This window comes from Melanotaenia boesemani, chromosome 23 (genome assembly GCF_017639745.1).
Source record: "Melanotaenia boesemani isolate fMelBoe1 chromosome 23, fMelBoe1.pri, whole genome shotgun sequence".
Taxonomy (NCBI): Eukaryota; Metazoa; Chordata; class Actinopteri; order Atheriniformes; family Melanotaeniidae; genus Melanotaenia; species Melanotaenia boesemani.
The window spans coordinates 5,308,398-5,327,331 of NC_055704.1; the positions used below are offsets into that span (position 1 = coordinate 5,308,398).

Here is an 18,934-nt window from a genome sequence, read left to right on the forward strand (position 1 = left end):
CAGTGGACCAGCAGCTTCCTTCTTTGCATTACAACTTCAGAGGTTGTCCAGTGGTCATCAGTTGCCAGCTGAGCTTGTATTATGGCAAGTCTCCTGTGGGCCACACATGGTTCAGATGTCAGTTGTTGGCCTGGATTTAGATTAAAGCAAGTGGCCCTAATATGAGAAGTCTTCCTTATTGCAATTTTCTTTGTGGGCCACATGTGGCTGAGTGTTGGTACTCAAGGCCACATCTGGGCCAAAAATGTTTTGCTATCTGGGTAGGAGTGTGTGGCGACATCGTCCCAGTCACTAAGGATGGCATCTTTCTCATTTTAGGAATAATTGCACTTTTGCATGCCTTTCTAGGCCATAACCTATATCTAACATCAAGAACCTCATTCAAAGTGAATCTAAAAGCAAGAAAAACGCAGAAAGTATGTGTGCGCCATGATACAATGTGCTGTCCAACCGGTCACGCAGGATGTTACCCATTCTGTAAACACACCAAACACAAATGAATACATCATCACTAGACACTTTAAAGATAACGTGTACCAAAATCTTTGTCCTATGTTTTTCTCTTTTGTAACATACTTTACTAAGCTCTTCTTTGGGAGGTTTGAGGCAGCTACCCATTTACATGCTTCAAATCTTGCCCATCTGGTTGGATGCGTTTCACTGGGGGAGGGGTTTGTTGCCCCTCCCCCCTCCTCTGGATGAAATCTCACCACAGCGTCAACATTTCATCTTTTATTTATTTTTACTTACTAACATGCAGAAAGTGAAGATGTGAGAACAGAAACAACATCAGGCAGAAACCAGGTCCATCCTCGGAGGGGCTGTTTCAGGGTCAGAAACTGAACCTGGTTTGGATTTTTCTGGATGAGTCCAGCTCTGATCAGCTGTTCTGGGATCGAACACGTGGCAGCAGCATCACGTCAGCGGTGGACCAGTTTCCTCCTGCTGCTGACCCGCATCCACAGGCTGCGGGCCGTCTGGCCAATGGTGGCCCTGCGAAGGCTCCTCAGAGGCTCCCAGATGCAGGACAACACCCCCGGCTCTACTGGCCGCCCCAGGTGCTCATGGGAGATGTAGTTGATTCTCCTAAGCTGCCTGCAATAGTACTTCCTGAGGTCGCTGAGCTCCTCAGCCGCCGTGTCAGAGATGACGGAGGCCTGCGATGGCGAGCTGGGTGCCGTGGGGGCGGGGCTGTCACAAGGAGACCTCAGAGATGAAGGATAACGGGGGTTCTTCCTCGTTCTCCTGCAGCTGCTGGGTTTGTGTCTGGAACAAGGTTCATGCTGATGTTGTGAAGTCCTGAGACCATCATCGTCTACTCTATTGATGTCTACAGCAACGACACACCGGGACACGACGGCAACCTGCTCAGCCTCCTCCTCTGTCAGCCTGCCTGACTTCAGCTCTTCTTTCCTGGACATGTTCTTCTGTTCCTTAAACAGTTTCTGCTTGGGTGGTGGTGGGTCAAAGGTCACAGTGACCTCCTCCAGAACAGCTGATGTGCCCTGTAACCATGACAACCAGCATCAGAAGCAGCAGCTAAAAGATGACTCACTTACCGTCAGATTAACCAAAGTCTACGTCTCCAGATGGTCAGTGGGGGGGTGAATGTTAGTGAGATGAAGCATGCTGCTGAGGCGAGGGACAGGCTGGGGCGATGACCAGGCCAACCAATGAAGGCTGAAGGTGTCAGATGTGTTCTAAACATGTTCCGACTACGCCTGGTCCAGGTTCCACATCCAGAACAATCTGGTCTCCAGTGGGTCAGACCAGTAAAATAACAGCAGAATAACCTACCAATAAAGTTTTAGTACAAAGTACATGATCAAGATTTTTACATTTTATTACAATATTAGTTACTTTTATTATATTAGTCACTTTCATTAAAATATTAATATAAAATTATAAGCTACTTTTATTACAATATTAGTTATTTTTATTAGAATATTAGTTAATTTTATTAGAATATTACAGGTAATATCTTTTATGTTATATTTATTCATCCTGTGGATCAGATTAGACCCTCTAGAGGGCCGGTTTTGGCCCTCGGGCCTTAAGTTGTACACCCTGTTCACTCTGTAACCAGGGTTGTCTAAAACTGCCTGTAAACCAGGGACGTCCAACTCCTGTCCTTAAGGGACGTTGTCGTGGTGGTTTTTAAATGCTTCCTTAGTCAGGATTAAAGGATGTGTCAAACAGATTAGGTTAACTAGCTGGAACAGGTGAGCCAGTAACAGTTTAGTTCTTCTAATAACTAATAAGCTAATAACTCATCCTGATGTCGCTCCAGCCTGCAGCTCCTTTTAATTTCCCGCTTCATGAAACATCAGCAGGACGGAAGCCTGAAACGTCTGCAGCATGAAGACGTGACAGGTGAGGACAGGTGCGGGGTCATGAAGCAGAAGTGAGTAAAGAATGATAGACTGTACTTTGTTGACTTGTCCTCTTGGTGGGGGGAGGGGGGGGGGGGTGTTAGGGAACCTCTGCCTTGGCTTTCTTGGACACAGTCGAGTCTCCAGAGCTTTCACCTGATCTCTTTCCCTCTTTGGATTTTCCACTCGCAGCTTTCACCTGCAGGTCATTAACAACAGTCTTTACCTGAGAGGTCACACCTTCACACACCTGCATGGACATACATAGACCTGGACCTTCACACACCTGCACAGACCTACATAGACCTGGACCTGCACGGATCTACATAGACCTTAACCTGCACAGACCTACATAGACCTAAACCTGCACAGACCTACATAAACCTGGACCTGCACAGACCCACATAGACCTGGACCTTCACACACCTGCACAGACCTACATAGACCTGGACCTGCACAGACCTACATAGACCTGGATCTGCACGGACCCACATAGACCTGGACCTTCACACACCTGCACGGACATACATAGACCTGGACCTGCACAGACATACATAGACCTGGACCTGCACGGACCCACATAGACCTGGACCTTCACACACCTGCACGGACATACATAGACCTGGACCTTCACACACCTGCACAGACATACATAGACCTGGATCTGCACGGACCTACATAGACCTAAACCTGCACGGACATACATAGACCTGGACCTGCACAGACATACATAGACCTGGACCTTCACACACTGCACGGACCTACATAGACCTGGACCTAAAAGGACCTACATAGACCTGGATCTACACAGACCTACATAGACCTGGACCTTCACACACTGCACGGACCTACATAGACCTGGACCTAAAAGGACCTACATAGACCTGGATCTACACAGATCTACATAGACCTGGACCTTCATACGCTGCACGGACCTACATAGACCTAAACCTGAACCTGTACGGACCTACATAGACCTGGACCTAAAAGGACCTACACAGACCTGGACCTTTACACACCTGCACGGACCTACATAGACCTAAACCTAAACCTGCACGGACCTACATAGACCTGGACCTACACGGAGCTACACAGACCTGGATCTACACGGAGCTACATTGACTTGAACCTACTGCTTCACTTCATTTCTACGAAATCTTTATTTACACCAACCACTGCAGCCATTTTTAAAGAATATTACAACCTTCATCCCAGCAAAGGCGGGTCTCTGTGTAAAATATAAATAAAACCGGACTCTTATTAATCAAAAGTTCCATTTTATGGAAATAATTTAGAGTTTTTTCCCCCCTCTAAAAAACAGTGAAGTTTTGAAAGCATAGTGGCCATTAAAAGATAAATAAAAACACTAAAGTCTAATTATTTTGTAATATGTATATTTCAGGCTGAAGTGGAAAAAGTTTTACTTGCCTTATTTTAAAATGTTCTTTTAATGTCTTTGGGGGTCTTGAGAGGTGCTCTGAAATAAAATGTATTATTTTTATTATTGTTTATTGTCTACTGGGAGTAAAATATGGATGGATGGGATTCATAAATCACTGAATTCTGGTTTTATTTACATTTTACAGTCCTGACTTTCTAGGATTGAGGTTGTAAAACTGTCAAAATTTCTGATCAGAATGTTTTCTACCAAATTATTCACATGAACACTGAAACTCATTCAGTATTGATCATAATGTTCCCTGCATTAGTAAAAACGGCCGTTCAGGTCACAGTGAAGTTAGAGATTAAATGAATCAATTAATAAAAAGAATCAGCTCGTGTGTTCAGGAGACAATGGTTATTTCCTACAAATAAAAACACAAACATCCAGCTTGAAGAGTCGGCTGACTTACCTCTGAGGACATTACCAGAAATACCAGACATGTGAGAGCATTTTAAACTAACAGGACAGATATCAGCCAGAGGAGAAAATAGTAAGAGACGTCACTAAGAAACAGGAGATTGAAAAAAAACGTTAACACAAAACCACAGAAGAAGAAAAGGTGAGGAGAGTCTGAAATCTGCTGAAGTCTCTATCCATCATCTGATCTCAGAGAACCTCCAGCTGCTGCTACCAGGTCTTTAATCACTGAGCTGATCAATGCTGGATATGAAATCTTCATATTTCAGGTTTGTGTGAAGTTAAAACCATGAATAAATAAATCATTTCCAAACTTTTCCACCTTTAACCTGAAAGACAAACAGGTAGTGAACAAACTGATGGAACAGGTCAGGGAGGCGGGACAGAGGCCTACAGCACCACCATGGAGCTGCAGGAAGTGCTGCTACATCAAACAATCTCTATTAATCTGGACTTGGAGGTAGATTAAAGACAAGTCTGGTACAGAAATACAGCAAGTCGGGCTACACGGAGGTGAGGTGGTCAGCACAGCGGCTAACAGCGGCCTTTCTGTGTGGAGTTTGCATGTTCTCCGTGTATTTGTGGGTTCTCTCCGGGTTCTTCGGCTTTCTTCCCACCGTCCAGAGACATGCATGTTAGGTTACCTCGTCATGTTAGGTTACTTATTGAATTCTCCCAATAAGTGAGTGGTCTCTGTGTTGGCCCTGCAATTTACTGGCAACCTGGACCTGCCTCTCACCTGCTAATTCCTGGGATAGACTCCAGCTTCCCTGCGGCCCTGAATTGGACTAGGAAGAAATGACGGATGGATGGATGGATTCCCAAAAAGAAAAGAAACAACGGTCCCACAGTGAGGCATGGTGGAGGCAGCATCATGCTGTGAAGGAAATGGAGCCAGTCCAAGTGGAAGAAGTTCTTGATGGTCGTCGCCCTGGTTCTGATGGACGCTTTCCTTTCGGGTTCTGTTCTGATGGAGGATTTTATTCCTGGTTCTGATGGAGGGTTTTCCTTCCTGGTCCTGGTTCTAATGGAGGTTTTCCTTCCTGGTTCTGGTCCTGATAGAGGGGTTTCCTTAGCTAGGTCACTATTTAATGAACTGGTTTATACAAACACAGTAAAACTGGACTGTAGTGGATTTGGTTTACTGGGATTTTAGTCAGTCTGTTCTATGCTGATGGAGTCCGACCCAGGAAGACCTGACTGCCGACCAGTTTGTTTTCCAGCTGAATTGTTCAGGAAATCAAATGTCACATTAAAAGAGGGAAAGGTCTGGAAGTTATTCTGGTCTCAGTTCCAACATAAACAACCTTCTAACAGGGTGTTAAAACTTTTTACATCCACTGAGTGTGAATTCTGCTCAAACATCATTGAATTTGAACTCTACACACAGCTTGATGCTACATCTGAACTATTCCACAGGCTAGCTAATATCCTCTTTACCTCTTTAACCCTTAAACCTCCAGCGGATTGGAGCTTAGATTGACGGTAATGTCCAATCAGGAGAAGCCAAAGATCAACCAGTGAGCAGAAAGTTCTATGTGTGTCTGAAAAGAAGAAAAACAATGCTCCTCTATGGCTGGAATAAAGCCAAGAAGACGTTTCTGATGCACGGTGGCGCCACAAAGCAGCTGAGCTGGAGTTAGTTTAGTGAGGATAGCAGGTAAATAGTAGCAGGAATAACTGAAAATGAGGAAAAAATGGATCAAAAACGTGTCTTGTAGTTTTAAGGGTTAAAGGTTCATAGAGTGAGAAAGTATCATAGTAAAGAGAAGAAGTTGATATTAAACTAAACTAAAACTCATTATCCACCAAACATCCTGATGTTCTCCCCTGAGGAGAACTCGGCTGGTCAGTGAATGAGACGTTAGGTTTTCTGTTTGGTCTTTGTTGAGTTTTAAAACATCTTTCCTCCATGCCAACCAGATGATGTGGAACAGGTCTGCAAGTTCTCTGGTCAGGACGGACTCACCGCAGCAGGTCCTGGCTCAGCCGTCCTCATCTTCATCCGGACGGCATGGCTCTGGTTCTTCAGCAGAGGAGCTTTCCGGCCCAGCTTCACGTAGAAGTAGGTGGTGTACGGGGTGAAGCTGAAGTCCTCTCTGAGGGCAACACAGAGGAAGTTAGCAGTCTAGCGGGCCAGGGCAGGAAAACCTTCATCTCAACAACAGAGCTCTGCCTCAGGATCATCCCAGACCTGTTGATAAAGGGTGTCCTCTGTCTGCACCAGGATCAGGGAATTCCTTACGAACCCTTCAGTGTTAAACTTGGCCCACATTCACCCTCCACCACCACACTCAGCACGGGGCACCACAGGCTGAGTGCTGAGTCCATTACTCTACTCCAGCTCACCCCACCAACACCATTATCAAACCCGCTGATGACCCAACCATCTGTGGACTGATCACAGGGGGACGAGACTGCTTATAGGGATCCACAGACTGACTGAGTGATGTTGAGTGAACAATCTCTCACTGAACACCACAAAAACTGCAGAACAGATTCGACCCCGCCTCATCAAGGGCGTCTATGTGGCAAGGGTTCACGCCTTTAAGCTCCTGGTATTCCTCATCTAAAATAACCTTTCATGGTCCGCCAACTCAGCAACAAGAATGAAAAAGGCACAGCAAAGACTCTGCTTCCTGAGGGTGCTCAGGAGAAATAACCTGGGGAGGGAGCTGTTCACCTCTTACCGGGCAGCCACTGAGAGCATCCTGACCTAGAGCATTTCTTCCTGGAAGGCTGGCTGATTGGCCGCTGATAAAAAAAGCTCTGCAGAGGGAGGCGAAGTCAGATCAGAAAGTCACTGGCTGCCCCCTTTGGAGCACACCGCCACCTCCCACTACGCCTGCAAGCCAGGAAAATCATAAAGGACTCCTCAGGAGGAGGGTGGGTGGGTGGATCGATGGGTGGGTGGATGGATGGATTTAAATCACTGTGCATAAACTGATCAGGTCATGTCCAAACAGGTCCTGAACTGGCCCTGAACTAGACCTGAACCGGACTCGAACTGGACCTCCTCCACCTCTGACAGATCACAATCCATACTGACATTTCTGTGCACATACGCTGACTTGTTCAGAGCATGGAGTGATCAGCAGACGGCAGGATTCACCTTCAGATCAGATTCAGAGGTGGAGTCACTGTGTGGCGCTCTGACCTTTAGCTTAGCAACATCAGAAACTCCGTCTGGGTTTAAACTGGTTTAAAAAAACATGCTTATTGGTGATATTAATCCCACCTGAAAAAGAAACAGAGATCCTGACCTGCAGAAAATCAGGCTTGAATGCAAACAAGAGGTCACCTGAGGTATCCCAGCAGCAACATGCGGACGATCACGGCTTCCACCTGCAGCCGGCTCAGCTTGGTGGTCTGGATCATCTTCCTGCGTTTGGCAGGACCCTTGCCCATCCAGGCCTCCACCAGCTTCAGCGGGGTCAGCTTCTCATCCATGGATGCTGCCAACTCCACGATCTGCACCACCTGCTTGGCATGTTCAGTTATGTCCACGTCCTTGTAGCCTGCAAGAGAAGGAGGAGCTTAAACTGAGAATATGCAGCCATGAACATGATCCAAACACCTCACATAGAAAACCTGGCAAAGCGTTCACCAACTCAGACTTGTTTCCACATTTTAACGTCTCTCAACCTGGAATTTAGAAGGAAATCTTTCAGATTTATTGAACAGATGTAAAATATTTTACAATGAGTGAAATGGTTTTAAGAAAAAAAACATGAGTTTTTAGTGACTGTTTTTATGGGATTTGTTGTTTTTGGGAACAAAAAAGCTGCGTTTGAATGGTGTACCTAAATTATCCAGGTTACAAGCTGCCATAACCATAAACTCTACTCTGTAACACACTGACACAGATTAATATATTTTCTACCAGACGGGTTCTGTACCAAACCTCCCCAGCATAGATTAGGGTTAGAGGGCGGGCTAAACAAGTCGAGCTATTGCTTAAAGATAAAATCAGGAGGCACCTGAAAGCGATGTAAAAACAAATAATGGATCCACCTGTTTGCCCCACGGCATGAGCACGGACCACCCATGTCGCCATCGTTACATCATCTCCAACTATGACTGACTGAACCAGAAGCAAAAGAAGCAAAATTCTGCATTTTAACTTTTCTGTCTGGCCTCCAGAACTTCTATCCACCAGTGAAAAAACACATATACTGGAAAACTCCATTTCCCAGAGTCCTTTTAGCGCAGTTTCCCTCCAAAATCACTGTTTTCTGCCCAATTTCATGGTTCTGATCAGAGGAAGACAAGTGTCAGTTGTTCTGTGTGTCAGATATTTCCCTTGTTATCGATGAATGATGTGATGGATGTAACCATGGTAACTTCAGTATAATTCTGCTGGATCACATGATTAAAGTGAAGCTCAATTATGGAAATCAGCTGATGGAAGGCGGAGTTAGGAGGAGGTGTACCCTCCAAGGTCAGATTTACAGGAAGTATTTACTGTCTTTCCATGTTTCTTAGTTTTCCTTTACTTTTGATCTACTTCTAGCTAAAATTACATCCTAAAAGTAATGCTCCACCACAGAAGAAGAGCTGGAGATGAGTTTAAAGACCCTGGGACAGAGTTTGTCATTGGCTGACGAGGACCTGACTGAAAATCACCTAGCTATCTCTATACTAAGGCTCCGTGAATCTTTGGTCAGGTCCACATGCTGCTTCACGCTTTCTGGGGCTTTCTGCCCCGGCGTTGACAAAGCGTCTCGTGGAGGATGACCTGACTGGACTAAAATAAAATTTTTCTTGGTCTTGCGGCCTCGAGAACAAGAACAAAGTTCAAACTATTCCTGGACTCTGTAACAGGTTTTCCTCCACTCTGTCACCTCCTCGCCGCCACTCGAGCGAGCTGCAGTAGAACCAGGACAGGAAGTCAGGCAGTAAGTTGAGACTAGCTGCGTTTCAAAATGAAGTTATTTGCAGAGCAGCGTTTCATTTCCTGAGTACAATTTTCCTTTTTATGCTCCGTAAATGTGAGTAATAGACTCTTTGTTCGTGTGAATCCATTCATACAGTGAAAACTACATTAGAACATCTGAAATATCATAACTCTGAAGGCATGGCGGCTTTTATTTCACCATGGCGGTGCACCACCATCATTTATGTAGCAGGAACCCTGGACTCCCACTGACTTCATGTGCAGAGCCGGGTTCTGGACATCAAGTTTGTGGGGATGGATTTAAAACTTCCTGCAACTTAAATCCATTTCAGTTCCGGGTTTTATAGTAAAAGAGCAGGAAAGAAAACATGTTATAGATCCAAACCTTCTGCATGCCGGCAGGTGTCACACATCTGGTCGCAGCCTTCATCGTCCCACACCTCATCGAAGTGAACAGCCATGAGAGAGCGCCGACACCTTCACACAGCACCAGAAAGTCAGCATGCATTCAGGGTGCTGTAAGCCGTCCACGCGGTCACCCATCCTCCATCCTCACAATAACCCGTCCTCCATCCACATGGTCACCCGTCCTCCATCCACACAGTCACCCGTCCTCCATCCTCACAATAACCCGTCCTCCATCCACATGGTCACCCGTCCTCCATCCACACAGTCACCCGTCCTCCATCCTCACAATAACCCGTCCTCCATCCACATGGTCACCCGTCCTCCATCCACACAGTCACCCGTCCTCCATCCTCACAATAACCCGTCCTCCATCCACATGGTCACCCGTCCTCCATCCACACAGTCACCCGTCCTCCATCCTCACAATAACCCATGCTCCATCCTCACAATAACCCTTCCTCAATCCACAGTCACCTGTCCTCCATCCTCTAAGTCACCCGTCCTCCATCTACACGGTCACCCGTTCTCCATCCTAAAAGTCACCCGTCCTCCATCGACACGGTCACTCGTCCTCCATCCACAGTCACCCGTTCTCCATCCTCACGGTCACCCGTCCTCCATCCTCACAATAACCTGTCCTCAATCCACGGTCACTCGTCTTCAATACACAGTCACCCGTCCTCCATCCTCACACAGTCACCCGTCCTCCATCCTCACACAGTCACCCGTCCTCCATCCTCACACAGTCACCCGTCCTCCATCCTCACACAGTCACCTGTCCATGTTCTGACAGTAATCGACCATTTGCAGCAGCTTCTGCTGACCAACGTTCTCCATCACCACCATGGTGCTGATCCTGAAGATGTCAGCGAAGCCAAAATAGACGATGCAGTCTGCAGGACGGTCGTCTCGCCCTCAAAACAAAAGGAACGGGACAATAAACAGCTGGAAATACCAGAGGAGTCCAGCTGGTTAAGACTGAAACAACCCGTACCTGCTCGTCCGCTCTCCTGGTAGTAGTTCTCCATGGACTTGCTGATGGTGTGGTGGATCACAAACCTGACGTCAGGTTTATCGATGCCCATGCCGAACGCCACTGTAGCTACCACCACCTAAACACCAGCACACACCCCACCTGTAACACGCTGAAGTATGACCCCTACACCTGTAGGTGAACTATGGCTCAACTAGTTACCTGGATAACCAAGTTAGTTAAAAATCCATATGATGAAACACAGTCTGAGATTAAATCATTTTAAATAATTTTGTTCAGAATGAAACAAGTTCCCAAAATTTGGACTGAAATATTCACGATAAGTTCACGAACAAGCACAGGACAGCAGATTTACCTCCGTGTGTCCACATGCACTAAACCCGGTACCTGGATTTTATTAGAGGTCCATCTGCGGTGAACCCGGGACTTGTCTTCATGGTCCATGTTAGCATGGTACGGATACGCCAGGACACCTCTTTTCTGGAGCTCAGACGACACGGTTTCTGCATCCTTCTGAGAGAAAACGTACACAATCCCTGTGGAACAAACATGATGGATCTGTGTGTTAATGTGTGTGTAGGATGTAAATAAAACCAGAATTCAGTCATTTATGAACCTCAACAACTCATCTTTTATCCCTAGTAGAAGATCAACATCACATCATATGATGAAACTGATACATTTCACCATGTGATGGAAAATATGAGCTGATAGTGAATCTGATGCAGCAACACGTCTGGAAAAAGTTGTTCCAGGGTGATGTTCAGCATGGTGTAACATCCCCTCTTCCTGTAACATGTTGGAAACGTCTGGGAAGTGAGGAGACCAGTTGCTAGAGTTTTAGGAGAGAAATGTTGTCCCATTCTGGTCTGATGAGACAAACTAGACTAAACATTGTGGAAGATTTTCAGAAAAATGTTCCTCAGACTTTGAGGATCCACCATTTACAGTACAGAAGATTCAGAGAATCTGGAGGAACCTCTGTGTGCTGGGACAAGGCTGGATGCTGGGGACCTTCTGCATTAAAAGCAGACATTATTCTCTACTGAAAACCACTGCATGGACTCAGATTGGTGAACCTCTGTCCATCTTTTCATCTGAGAGACTCTGCCTCTCTGAAATGCTCCTTTTATACCCAGTCATGTTACTGACCTGTTGCCAGTTAACCTGATTAGTTGTTAAATGCTTCTCCAGGTGTTTCTGGTTTGTACCAGTTACTTTTCCAGCCTTTTGTTGCTCCTGTTCCAACTTTTTCCAGACATGTTGTTGCATCAGATTCACTATCAGCTCATATTTTCCATCACATGGTAAAATGTCTCAGTTGACATGTTGTTTATCTCCTACTGGGGATGAAAGATGTTGATGAGATTCATAAATCATTGAATTCTGGTTTTATGTATGTTTTACACAGAGACCCAACGTTGTGGAATGAAGTTGTAATAATCTTCGTCAGATCTGAAACACACTGTAGATATGAGCTTACAGACTACAGCGTGTTTACTCGGTGATCCAACAGTACCTGACTGATCCTTGTATCTGCTCTTTATCAGGGAGGTGATATCACTGACGGATGCATTGCTGTCAGAATCTTTAACCCGAACCTGGAAAAAGGAAGCGAGATATTTTAATACAAAAAAGAAAGACAATGATGTAGACTACACACAGTTGTTGGGTTAAATGACTGCAGCTTGAAAACAAACAGGTGAACCATCTCAACAAAAACTGCAGCAGGACGTCTGGATGGCACTCGCTGCATCATTACAGATGTTTTCTGTAAACTTTGTGTTAACAGCTGCAGATGTTTGTAGTAAAACACAGACAGAGGCTGAGAACGTACACACACCTTTGCTGTTAGCTGAGGCTGAGCTGATGGGGGATGAGTAAATGTAAACTTTATTGAGCAGCTGTAGAAGCAAAAAATGCAGACTTTTACTTATTCAACAAACACGTCATCACAAAGGCCTGTTAGCTTCATGGTCCCGCTTTAAATCACCAGTCAGCCTGAAGTTAGAGGCTGCTACAGGTAGTACAGCCTGGGTAATGACCATCGTCCACCAGGACTGGGCTGATTTGACCATATAAGGAAATCCAGAAACTAGGAGGTGATAATGAACAGGCTGAAGAAGTCTTATGCTGGGCTCACACCAAACGATTTTCACGGTCGCAGACTGAAAACAGAAGTCTTTAGGAAATCTTAGGAGTTTTACTGGAGTCACAGCGTGCTCCTGTCATCTCAATCGTTAGGTTTAAGCTGGTAATCTGCGCTGGTTAACGTCAATCTTTCCTGAGTCTTGGATCTGCGACTATATCGACTGTGTTTGATATTATCGCAAGTCGCAGTGACAAAACACGATGAACAACCAACAGATGAGCTCTGACAAAGCAGAAATAGGAATCCTGACAGAACACCGGTAAAAACGGATGAAAAAAAGAAAAGAAAAAGACGAACAAGAAGCGGTGATGAAACGTCGTCGGTGGACTGTCCAGAAAGAGAAGCTGATGTTATTAAGAAGTAAATGTCTGCTGTGGATCATTTATGTTACAGTATAATGATCTAACAAATTAGAGAAGAATAGAAAATCGTTCATCCCTCCAGATTCTGATGAGTTGGTATAACACATGGTGGAGATGCAAAGGCACACTTAATAATGATGTGTAATTCCCTGGAGGGAAATTCTTCCCTTGTTTGCTTTGCTGTGGGCAAATCAGCCCTGTTCGATATCAACTGTCCAACACATCACATGAATGAAAAATGCTAAAAGAATCTAGTTGTAGTCTCGTAAATAGTGATCCACAGTCTTTGTTAAATCTCAGTCTGAGACTAGGCTGAGACCTAAAACTCTAAACATTGTCTTTAGATGTGAGCAGGTGTGAGCTGGTAGTTTTCTAGAGTCTTTTGCAAATCTTTTAAAAGTCTTCTGGTGTAAGCCCAGCATTACAGAGCTAAAATAGGGACATAAGTCTGTTCACTTATATCTCCATGTTTGAAAGTGCAGGAACAAAAAAAAAAAAAAAAGTACGGTGTGATTTAGCAAGTCTCAAAATACAAATAAAATTTTACAAGTACAAAACATTTGTATCACATTTTACACTCAATCAAATTCTTGGAAACCCTAACCAATCACACAAAAGCTCAGTACCGGCTTGTATTTTCTAACTTGTAAAATTGACTCGTATTTTCTAACTTGTGAAACGGACTTGTATTTTTTAACTTGTGAAACGGGCTTGTATTTTTTAACTTGTGACACGGACTTGTATTTTCTAACTTGTGACACGGACTTGTATTTTCTAACTTGTGAAACGGACTTGTATTTTCTAACTTGTGAAACGGACTTGTATTTTCTAACTTGTGAAACGGACTTGTACTTTCTAACTTGTGAAACTGACTTGTATTTTTTAACTTGTGAAACAGACTTGTATTTTCTCACTGTGAAACGGACTTGTATTTTATAACGTGTGAAACTGACATATTTTCTAACTTGCGAAACTGACTTGTATTTTCTAACTTTTAAAACGGACTTGTATTTTCTAACTTGTGAAAGTGACTCGTATTTTCTAACTTGCAAATCTGACTTGCATTTTCTAACTTGTGAAAGTGACTCGTGTTTTCTAACTTGCAAAATTGACTTGCATTTTCAAACTTGTGAAATGGACTTGTATTTTCTAACTTGTGAAACGGATTTGTATTTTCTAACTAGTGAAACTTACTCGTAACTTGTGAAACAGACTTGCAATTTCTAACTTGTGAAACTCACATATTTTCTAACTTGCGAAACTGACTTGTATTTTCTAACTTGTGAAACGGACATATTCTTTAACTTGTGAAACCGACTTGTACTTTCTAACTTGTGAAATGGACTTGTATTTTCTAACTTATGAAACGGATTTGTATTTTCTAAATGTGAAACTGACTTGTATTTTCTAACTTGTGAAACGGACTTGTATTTTCTAACTAGTGAAACTTACTCGTAACTTGTGAAACAGACTTGCATTTTCTAACTTGTGAAACTCACATATTTTCTAACTTGTGAAACTGACTTGTACTTTCTAACTTGTGAAACTGACTTGTACTTTCTAACTTGTGAAATGGACTTGTATTTTCTAACTTATGAAACGGATTTGTATTTTCTAACTTGTTTTAGCTCCATAATGTCGTGTCAGTGAGTTCTAGATTAATCCAGGTACATTTGTACATACTAAAATATACATTTACTTCCTTCTCTTGAGCTTTGTTAAAGAAGATGAAACATCATCCTAACTGTGCAAAGCAGAAAGAGAAGTTGCTGTTTACTGTAACAGCCAGCTTCTAGCTAAAAGACTCTGGCTGGAGGATCATGTGTATTCATGTCAGAACAAAAATAAGTTGAGGAGTCGTAATTTAGAGGCTGAAAGGTGAGTATGTACAGTGGCTATGGTTACCTCATAATAGAGATTGGTCCGATTGAAGGAGGCAGTGAGTGTGATTGGCTGCTGCACACACAGGATCTTCTCACAGTCCTTGAGGACGCTGCTGGTTGCCGTGGCAGTGAGGCCAAGCAGAGGGACTTTAGGGAACTGTCTCTTCAGGATACCCAGCAGCTTATAATCTACACAGATCAGAGAGATGAACACATGTACTACTCTGGAAGCAGTCATTTTTAAATATTATAAACTTTGATTTTATTGTTTTTATCCACTTTACTTTAAATCTATTGGAACTTTCATCATCTACAGAACATGATATCATCTACAGATTCAGAGAATTACAAGGCATCTCTGTGGGGCTGCAATAGTGCCTATGGTGTGGGCAGCTTCCACATCTGTGAAGCTCCATCAATGCTGAAAAGTACATGGAGGTTTTAGAGCAACATCTGCTCCCATCCAGACGTCTCTTTCAGGGAACGCCTTGGATGCTGCAGAGGGAACATTGACCTGGAACTACTTTATGAGACATCAGGTTCAACATAAAAATGAAAAAAAAATCACCAAATAGTAAAAGAAATATCTTCTCAAACACAAATCTGGTAGATCCACCCACCTCACCTGGTTAAAGAGTAAAACCTGTAACTTTACACAGTAGAAAAGAGCACACTGTGACTGGTTGAGAAGCTGATTGGACAGCTGGTTAGTGACAACCCTCCCCCCCACACCCACCTGGTCTGAAGTCATGTCCCCATTGGCTGCTGCAGTGCACCTCATCCACAGCAATACGGCTCAGCAGGCTGGCGTTGTAGGCCTTCTCCAGACGAGACATCAGCAGCTTGCTCTTAGCGATCTTCTCTGGAGTCACATACAGCAGCTTGAACGGAGCCTTTAGATCGGTCATTCCAGCCATGACCGCCTTGGCATGCTCCTGTAATACACCCACAACCACGCTGCGTCAGTCGCTTCACCCTGGGTCAAAGTCACTTCATTGTAAACCTCCTGGACGGGATAGAAATGCCTGGAAAACCTCCGTAGATCACCTAAAGGGTAGCTATCCATCACAGTTTACCCCACAGAGCTACACACTACCACTCCCGGTGGTGGAAGAGATGGACCTCAGAGAGATCTGCTGGAGGTTTAAGGGTTAAGAGAATGAAAACTGATCTAAAGTGTTCATGTCTTGCTGGTGGGAGAGGCTCTAGATCTTTCCGTGTTTGGTTACAGGATCAGAAATCAAGTTTTTGGGGGGAGTGGTGACCTAGTGATTAAGACCCACAAATCTTTACCTTACTGCTGGATGCATTCAACATGACAGCTGACACATCGATGGACTTCAGATACATGATCTGGTCCTCCATCAGAGACACCAGCGGCGTGATGACCAGTGTGAAGCCTGAACCGGGATTAGATGAGCAGAAATAACGTAAACAGGTTTTCACTGGTTGTACACGAAGAAAAACGGTATGCACCTTCGGAGCAAACTGCAGGCAGCTGGTAGCAGAGACTCTTTCCTCCTCCCGTCGGCATCACCAGGAATAAATCCCGGCCAGCCAGGGTCAGGTTGATCGCTCTCAGCTGCAGCGCTCTGAACTTGGAGAGTAGGAACGAGTCCCTCAAGTGCTGCTCCACCTCTCTGGACCATGGAAAATCTACCAACAGAACAACTTGTTAAACTGTCCAGAGTTCAGTCTCCTTACCAGCCAGCTCAGCCCTGCTGCTCCGCTACCTGAGCCGTCGTAGCACTGCAGCTCCTGCTGGCTCATCCCCGGCTCTGCCTTCGAGGAAGCTGAGGATGAAGATGGACGAGCTGCATGGCAGGCGTCTTCCAGCTGCGACAGCAGAGCGTTCTTCCTAGATGTCAGCTCGGCTTGTTTCTGCAGCAGCTCGGCGATCTGCAGCTCCACCAGCTCCAGCTCAGCCTCCACCGAGTCCAGCTCCACCTGCACATCTGCCCGGAAACACCAGCAGACTCAGCACAGAGTCCGAAGGTTTCAGTCATCCACAGACACACCACGTCATTCTACCCAGCTCCTAATCCTAGTGGAGGATGTTAGACATGGTTACAGTGATCAGCAAGATTGTATTAGGTGTAAATGTGCCGCAGGTTCTCTCAGTGGATGGTTGACAGTGTTCACACCTCCACAGATTATCACCCCATCTCTCCTCCTTACACCTGCTGTCCCCGTGGAGCTGTAGCAGTATTAGCCAACATCTGCAGGATCACCACACTACGGCTGTTTTACAATTATAACCATATTCCAAATTAGTTGGGACACAATTTTAGAAAAATGTTCCTCAGACTCTGAAGATCCAACATTTACAGTGTAGAATATCATCAGAAGATTCAGAGAATCAGGAGGAATCTCTGTGTGTTTGGGACTAATCTGGACACTGGTGATCTACTGCATTAAAAGCAGACATGATTCTCTACTGGAAACCACTGCATGGACTCAGGAAGCCTTCCAGAAACCACTGTCTGTGAACACAGTTCACCCTGAAATCCACAAATGCAGGTTAAAGCTCCATCATGCAAATAAGAAGCCAGATGTGAACAGGATCCAGAACCAGCGCCGTCTTCTCTGGACCAAAGCTCATTTAAAATGCTCTGATTCAAAGTGGAAACCTGGATGAAAATATGCGGTAGTTTCTGCAAAGCATAGACAGCACCTCTGATGGGATGGGGCTGCATTAGTGTCTGTGGTGTGGGCAGCTTTCACATCTTTCACATCTGTATAGCTCCATCAATGCTGAAAAGTACATGGAGGTTTTAGAGCAACATCTGCTTCCATCCAACGTCTCTGTCAGGGAAGGCCTTGCAGATTTCAGCAAGACAATGCTGAACCATCACATTTCCATGACATGGTAAATGTCTCAGTTTCATCATCTGTGAGGTTTATCTTCTACTGGGAATAAAATGTGGATGATATGTGGATTTATTTTACATTTAACAGTGAACTGGGGACTGGATTTGCACATCCCAGCAATATTCAGACTGAAATACTCACCTCTGGTCCCTTCACCAGCATCCATGTTATCCTGAATGCTTCACCCAGCAACAGCTGCTGGTTTACTTCTCTGTGTGAGACAGAACCAGATTAACTTTCACAACTGACTCATCAGGCCATTTTAAGTCATATAAACGTCCCACCACAGCTAACAGGACACTAGCTTAGCGACAGTGGTGCACCTGTTTCCTGTAACAGCGCGAGCTCCCAACTTCCCGCTAATTAGCTGTAGCTCCTGGTGAGGGCTTCAGGGAAACTCAGGATGTCTGGTTCGTTGCCATCTTCTGAGGAAAAACAGTGGAGAAAGGCGGGAAAACCTTTCCTTCCAGTTGTGTCCGACGAAGTTAAAATGTCCAACTCAATATTCAGAAACAGGAAATTAAAGTAGATAAATATAGAAAAGAAAAATGAACATCTTCGTCCTCTGCTGCTTGTTTATGTTCCCACTTGAACCCACGTTGCTACGGATAGGGATGTTATGCTCGAGCCGATCTGCTCGATCACGTGTCGACCATGTGACACGGAAGTGTTGCGAGCAAGCTGTGTCCCAATTCAGTCTGCACACTTCGAAGTGCGTAGACTACGTAGACTACAGAGTGTCCTCCGTAGTCTACACACTTGGAAGTCTGCTTAACGTTCGTGAAATGGGACAGCCTACCTAGTCTAGAAGAATTTCCCAAAGCAACAACACAGGACGTTGAATCACTTAAACCTCAGAAATTACTCGTAGGAAACGTCAGTGGATGCTGAACACGGAGCGGAAACACCGACAGTAAAAAAAAACAAACAAAAAAAAACTGTTTGAGGCTCTGTTGTTTTCCAAACGGTACATTAACCCCTTAAAAGTCACTGAATATCAAATATTACCGAATTTTAATGTCACCATTTAACAACATGCTTTAAATGTACTTGATTTTGTAACGTTTATACTAAAGTGTAGTTAAAAAAAACGTACTTTTTTTAAATAAAACTTTATTTAAACTTAATACGACT

At 44.5% G+C, this 18,934-nt stretch overlaps 1 protein-coding gene across 2 annotated transcripts; it reads right to left on the reverse strand.

The window, feature by feature from the left end:
• Positions 1 to 719: 719 nt before the first annotated feature.
• Positions 720 to 18,445, reverse strand: recql (RecQ helicase-like). Of its 2 annotated transcripts, none has more exons than XM_041977727.1 (15): positions 18,124 to 18,445; positions 17,942 to 18,011; positions 16,663 to 16,884; positions 16,406 to 16,585; positions 16,223 to 16,329; positions 15,666 to 15,864; positions 14,952 to 15,118; positions 12,052 to 12,133; positions 10,920 to 11,068; positions 10,533 to 10,650; positions 10,314 to 10,452; positions 9,516 to 9,607; positions 7,535 to 7,751; positions 6,203 to 6,332; positions 720 to 1,505 (listed from the first exon to the last, which is right to left on the reverse strand). In XM_041977727.1, the coding sequence occupies exons 2-15, from the start codon at positions 17,964 to 17,966 to the stop codon at positions 921 to 923; spliced, it is 2,412 nt and encodes an 803-aa protein (XP_041833661.1). In that variant the 5' UTR covers positions 17,967 to 18,011; positions 18,124 to 18,445; the 3' UTR covers positions 720 to 920. The 2 variants fall into 2 exon arrangements, with proteins under 2 accessions (XP_041833661.1, XP_041833662.1); XM_041977728.1 differs by lacking the exon at positions 720 to 1,505 and adding an exon at positions 2,444 to 2,571.
• Between the last annotated feature and the right edge of the window lie 489 nt (positions 18,446 to 18,934).

Excerpts from the sequence above, each read along its gene's own strand:
- recql (XM_041977727.1), bottom strand. The coding sequence starts at position 17,966 with ATGGATGCTGGTGAAGGGACCAGAG. Across the intron at positions 16,330-16,405 it reads GCCTGCAGTTTGCTCCGAAG|GCTTCACACTGGTCATCACG; the intron begins GTGCATACCGTT and ends ATCCCGGTTCAG. Across the intron at positions 9,608-10,313 it reads TACTGTCAGAACATGGACAG|GTGTCGGCGCTCTCTCATGG; the intron begins GTGACTGTGTGA and ends TGCTGTGTGAAG.